At 54.3% G+C, this 1498-nt stretch overlaps 1 protein-coding gene across 1 annotated transcript in view; it reads right to left on the reverse strand.

Annotated features, from left to right (window-relative positions):
* KCTD14 (potassium channel tetramerization domain containing 14) overlaps window positions 1–863 on the reverse strand; it is an 8668-nt gene extending 7805 nt beyond the window's left edge. Inside the window, exon 1 of the mRNA XM_024749421.1 lies at window positions 460–863. Coding sequence (XP_024605189.1) covers window positions 460–531 — 72 coding nt within the window. The 5' untranslated portion in view covers window positions 532–863. The remainder of the gene's footprint in view (window positions 1–459) is intronic.
* Window positions 864–1498: the final 635 nt, after the last annotated feature.

The raw sequence follows: 1498 nt of genomic DNA on the forward strand, positions 1-1498 counted from the left end.
GGACTCAGGACCCAGCCAGAGGTCAGGGACAGGCTAGAGAGGATGGGTGAGGGAATTAATGATACTCTGGCCAGCCCTCAGTTGGGTCTACTCCCACCGGCAGGAGGGGAGGAGCAGAGGAAGAGCAGTGGACTGGGGCAAGCCAGGGGACTGAGAGACGAGACGCAAAGAGAAGGAGGAGACAAAGGCAGCCAAGCAGGAAAGAGGGCATAGAGGAGAGGCTGGACTGAGCCGGAACCGGAACCGAGGCTGTGGCGCGGAAGGAGAGATCAAAGCGTTAGGAACTGACCAGGTGAAAACAGAGCGCCCAGCCGCAGGCCGAGACGGGCGCGCCGGAAGCAGGGGAATTCAGACCCACGGGGAGGGAAGGACGGGTGGCCCTGGAAGGAGTGAAAGAAGGGAGAGGCGCGGGGCCGGAGCCGGCAGGGTCTTCTCGTCCACCACGGGCTTCGCACTCACCGTCCGCCGGCCCGCGGGGGTCACGGCCCGGCGCAACGGCCGGGAATCGGGCGCCGAGGTCAGGCTCATCATCCCGGCCCCGCAGGCGCTGGCGCTGCGCAGCCAGGCTGCCGCTCGCCGGTCCCGCACAGCCCGCCACGTGCGCGGTACTTGTGGCTGGCGGAAGTGCTCCTCGCTCCCGCCCCGGGGTGGGGGGAATCCGTACCCAGGGTGTGGTTAGAACCCTGATTGGGCTGGAGTTGGCGGCCTTGCGGTGAAACCTTAGGCTAGTTGCTGTCCCTCTGTTGCCTGGTGTTGCGGGACAGCCAAATGGGGGAGGCAGAGGGAACTGACATTGACGACCTTGAGACTGTCTCCACTCACTACAGTCCTACGGGTAAACGATGAGCGACACCCATTTTACAGGTAAGAAGAGTGAGCTTCCAGGAGATAGGGCGGCCAGTTCACCTCAGATCAGCTGCCGAAAGTGCAGAGCATGACCAGTGATGAGAAGAGCTAGGTACCTGTTGTGTGAGTTATTTTGCTTGTTAAAACATAATCCTTATGAAGGGGGGCATTACTCTTCTGTAGTATGGGCCTGCATAATGACCTTCCGAAGAGGACAGTATGGAAAGAGATGGGGAAGAAGAGTAACCGTACAGTGGGGAAAATGACAAACACAAATTCAGCCAGGTGATCAAGATCAACATCAGAAGTCATAAATCATGATGATAGTATGTATCCTTGATATGATGTGATGAAAATGGCACTTTTCCTCTGTGATCTTCCTCCCCAAAACCCATAACCCCAGTCTAATCATGGCAGTTCCTCAAAAAAAAAAACAAAAAAACCTACAACTAGAACTATTATATGATTCAGCAAATCTACTTCTGGTTATATATGAAGAAAATTAAAAGCAGGACCTCCAAGACATATTTGCACACCCATTTCATAGCAGCATTATTCACAGTAGCCAAGAGGTGGAATATCCATCAATGGATGAATGATACATAAGCAAAAGTGGGATATATGTACAATGGAATGCTATTCAGCCTTAAAG

Source organism: Neophocaena asiaeorientalis, unplaced genomic scaffold (genome assembly GCF_003031525.2).
Source record: "Neophocaena asiaeorientalis asiaeorientalis breed wild unplaced genomic scaffold, Neophocaena_asiaeorientalis_V1.1 scaffold363, whole genome shotgun sequence".
In the NCBI taxonomy this organism is placed as follows: domain Eukaryota; kingdom Metazoa; phylum Chordata; class Mammalia; order Artiodactyla; family Phocoenidae; genus Neophocaena; species Neophocaena asiaeorientalis.